Here is a 4,275-nt window from a genome sequence, read left to right as displayed (position 1 = left end):
CAGCGGCGGCGGCGGGAGCGGGGCCGGGCGGCCGCGGAGGGGACGGCGGCTGGTATGAGTGGGCGGCGAGCTCCGAGCCCGTGCACTGGGCCGAGGGCGGGCTGGCGGCGCTGCAGGCGGCCACCGGGCTGCCCTGGTGGGCCGCCATCGCCGGCGGGGCCGCCTTGCTGCGCACCGCCGTCACCCTCCCGCTGGCCGCGCACCAGGGGCGGCTGCTCGCCAAGGTCGGGGCGCTGAGGGCGGGAGGAGGAAAGGGGGGCGTGGAATAAGCGTCTTTTAAACAGTTCTTAATAACAATTCATTTACTGCAGCGGGCCTTGCGATTTTGGGGGGGTTTGCTTTTGGGGGGCTCAGAGGGGCAGAGGAAGCTATGAGGGGTGGGCTGAGGGGTCTCTGAGGGGGGCGAGGAATAAATGTAACAATTCTTTTATTCCACCGGTCTTCGGAGCTTTTTAAGTACTTTTGTTGATTACCATTGAAGTGACATTGAAGTTGGTGGGTCTTAAAAGTAGCTGGTCACAAGTCCTGAATGAAGGCAAAAAGATGCTTGTTAAGAATTGCTCTGATTTCAGTTGGGATAGAAACAATTTTCTTCTTAAAAACATATAAAATCTAATAAAATTCTGTCTTCGCTTCATGTAGCAGTATCTTAGATTGTTACTGTAAATACTTGTCACTGTTACACTTGCCACTGTTATCTTCACATGGTTATATTGTTTAAAGAAAAAAGGTGTTCGCTTGCCTTGTTTGCCAGACATTCACAAGATGCCCTGTCGTTCACAGGCATGTTTAATACCTGTACAGGTATTAAATTACACAGTGGTAATTAATATGTTTAATATCTGTACAGTTGTTAAGTTATATTATAGAGTGACAATGAATATGGTTCATGCCTGTACAGGGTTTTAATTACATAGGGATAATTAATAACAGAGGAGGGAAGAGAAAGTGGCTGTTGCCTGCAACTTTGCCCAAACGTTTCTCGTTTTCTTTAGTTAGCTGGAAAACTTGCAGCCTGAGATTAAAGGACTCGCCGAGCGCCTTCGCTATGAGGTTTCAGTGCGTGGAAAGCAGCTGGGCTGGTCTGAAAAGGTGACCAGGTATGAGGGGGATTTGTACACACCTCACAAATCCATTCCAGAGCGAGGGGTGGCAGGAGGGAATAGCCCACAAAGGTTCTGCCATTGTGCCCGAAGTTTAGGTTTTCTTTCCCCTCCTATGATTTATTTGCTCTTTTCCCTTTCAGACTTTATCCATTTTAAAGCTCCGAGCTGTTGTTTTTCTCTCTCGAAGGTTCCACTTCAAGAAGAACCTGCAGAGGATTGTTACGGAGCTGTACATTCGGGACAACTGCCACCCCTTCAAAGCCACCTTGCTGGTGTGGGTGCAGATCCCCGTGTGGGTCTGCGTGTCCCTGGCTCTGCGCAACTGCAGCGTCGGTGCCGTGGGCTCACAAGGTGATTAACGTGCACAGGTGGCTTCTTTCGTTGTCATGTTTTACTCACTTACTGTTTTCACAGACCCTCTGTTGGTTACAGAACACAACCTCTTGAAGTGGATGTATCAGCTGATATAAAAAGTCAGCTACTGAGTTTTTAAACTTAATATAGTTTGAACTTAGTTTTAAACTTAATATAGTCTGATAATCCGATTTAGCAAGTAATATTACCCATGCCACAGCACACTCACTATTAATCTGTTTTATTTTTCTTCCTTGTGAAATAACATTGACAAGGTGAATGTGTGTTGGTTTTTAAATAAAAAAAAATTATATATATTTTCTTTAGAGATGAGTTTATAGTTTGTTCTTCTAAACAAAAATGTAGCAATTAGTAACAAAAATATAACTGTTATATTTATATATATAAATATATGTATATTATATATAATTTTTTCAAAAACATGGAATAAACACTATAGGTTACTGCATTCTTATTTTCCTCATTGACTTGTAAAGTGGTGGTTGAGATCAAAGTAGTTTTTACTGTGGGTTTACCTCTCAGTGGCTGTTAAGAGCTAAGCTGGCTCTCAGCTTTTATCTCCCACCTGTTTTCACTTGTATTGATAGCAGACTTTAACAATCTGTTGAACCACAGATTTCTGCTCTAACAGCATTTATCACGTAGCTAAAATGAACCTAGAAAGTTGTGTGGTTGGATTGTAATGCATGGGACGGTTCTGGCTCACTTGAGGCAGCAAATCCTACTCAGTTCTGTACTTGCCTTAAATTATTCTTGTAGTTCAAGAGCAGTTTTCATCAGGAGGAGCACTGTGGTTTACAGACCTCACGGCACCTGATTCCACGTGGATTTTGCCCGTTTCCCTGGGGCTGGTGAATCTGCTGATAGTGGAGGTACGTTAGTGGAATAAACACAGTGATTGCAAAGGGATAATTCTTTTCACTGAATTTTTAGACAGTATTACCCAGTTATAAAACATAAGGGTGGTTCCAGATTATCACTGCTTTAAATGCACTGGGCAGAACTGAAAAATAACCTCTCTGTTCTGTGCATTTGACTGTGTCGGTGTCTTGTTCAGAGATGACAGATTGTGGTGTGACGTGTCTCAGATTTACTTTAACCAACAGTAAAATTTAGTTTTGACTGAAGTTTCTCTTAGAATGATGTTCTAATGAGCTTTCTGGGTGTTAACCCTCAGTTTGGTCGTTTCAAAACAAACCTGTTTTTAACTGTGTCTCCTCTTTCAGATCTTTTCTTCGCAAAAAAAAATGCAAGTGTCCAGGTTCCAGAAGCTCGTGACGAATTTGTTCCGCGTGGTGTCCGTGGCGATGATCCCTGTGGCTGCCACGGTCCCCTCCGTAAGTACTGACATGACTTTTGTGGCTCTTCACCCGTGACTGGTATGTTGTGGTGCCTAAAGGGCAGCCCAAGTGCCTCACGGGTTTCATATTTCTGCTGCTGTTTGCCCAAAAACACATCAGATGTTTTGTCTACAAGCGTGTTTAAATTCGTCATGATTTTGGAATATTTTTGTCCAAGAGGGAAGAATTTGAAGACTTGGAAAGATGTTCAGAGCAAGTCCTTCGTGTGATCTCAAAACTGAGAGGAAAACTTTATGTATCATGTCATATAGGCAAGAGTTTGTTAAGTGAAAGAGGAAACCAGGCTAGTTTTAAATGGAGACATATTTCAGAGTTTTCTTCAAACACTTCTCATTTTTACCAGGTGTTCTACTGCAGAATGTTCTTAGCAAAAACAAAGTGTCTGGTTGTTTTCTCATCAGTTTATAGTCTGGAATGCAGAAGTTGAAACAAGTTTAACATGCCTTAATTTATGAACTGCAAGCCTCAGTGTAGATGACACTTTTGCCCAGAAGAGTTCAGAGACACAGACAGTTACATTTGACACAGAAGCCATTGTTGTTATTGAGAGGAGGAGTGGTTTAGGTGAGTTATTCCTGTCAGTAACTGGGGGTAGCCCATGGCTGTGCTTCGGGAAGAGCTGCCTAGAGCTGTTGTTCTCCTCAGTGCAGGGAGCTGAGCGAGCTCTGTTTGTCTCCTTGCAGTCCATGGCGCTGTACTGGCTGTCCTCGAGCCTCGTGGGGCTCTCCCACAACCTCCTGCTGCGCTCGCCCGCCTTCCGACGGCTCTGCTGCATTCCAAGGACCAAATCCGACTCGGATACTCCTTACAGGGACATTGTGGCTGCCTTGGCTGCCAAGTACAGCTTTAAGAAATGACATCCCTGAACTGCAGGAAGAGCTGTCTCAGGAACGAAGCAGTGCTGTTTTACTGAGATGTACTTATTTGCTGTGTATTTATTTTCCAAATAAAGCACTGAAGGCCATAGAGAGGGACTGGTCTGCACAGATGTGTCTTCATTGGGAAGCTTTGTTTCAAGGGTGGTTGTTTTGCGACTACAGCAGTCCAATAATCCAGGTTTGTCTCCTGAATTATTGTAAGGAGCTGTGCAGGTGAGTGTTAAATAAAATGCGACTCATATAAGCCTGCCTCTTTTTTACTGTAAGTCCTAAAGGTAAAGAGATTGTTTGGGGGTTTTTAATATTCCAAGTTAATATTTTGATGTAAGCTAACAAAAAATTGGAATTGGAATTTTTAATGCAGGATTGGAAACATTTATTTGAATTGTGGTGACAGCTTAGAGAAACTCAACAGATAGGGCTGAGATAGAGTTTCTGACTGAAAACAGCAGTTTTGGACAAAAAGTGCAGATGTCATGGTACTAATAATGCTGCCCTTTACCTGTGGGCATGTTTTCACTGTCTGGTTATGAATCTCAGAACATCAGTGTTAGA

The 4,275-nt window shown here is 43.6% G+C and overlaps 1 protein-coding gene across 1 annotated transcript in view; it reads left to right on the top strand.

Annotated features, from left to right (window-relative positions):
• The window catches only part of LOC113960225 (cytochrome c oxidase assembly protein COX18, mitochondrial), a 4,317-nt gene extending 491 nt beyond the window's left edge, over positions 1–3,826 (top strand). Inside the window, exons 2-7 of the mRNA XM_027669661.1 lie at positions 4–224; positions 1,000–1,100; positions 1,294–1,457; positions 2,241–2,353; positions 2,708–2,818; positions 3,526–3,826. Coding sequence (XP_027525462.1) covers positions 4–224; positions 1,000–1,100; positions 1,294–1,457; positions 2,241–2,353; positions 2,708–2,818; positions 3,526–3,699 — 884 coding nt within the window. The 3' untranslated portion in view covers positions 3,700–3,826. The remainder of the gene's footprint in view (positions 1–3; positions 225–999; positions 1,101–1,293; positions 1,458–2,240; positions 2,354–2,707; positions 2,819–3,525) is intronic.
• The last annotated feature ends 449 nt before the right edge of the window (positions 3,827–4,275 follow it).

The sequence above is a fragment of the Corapipo altera genome, unplaced genomic scaffold (genome assembly GCF_003945725.1).
Source record: "Corapipo altera isolate COAL_440 unplaced genomic scaffold, ASM394572v1 258, whole genome shotgun sequence".
Taxonomy (NCBI): Eukaryota; Metazoa; Chordata; class Aves; order Passeriformes; family Pipridae; genus Corapipo; species Corapipo altera.
The sequence above is the reverse complement of the archived record's forward strand: the minus strand, read 5'-3'. Positions and strand labels throughout refer to the sequence as shown.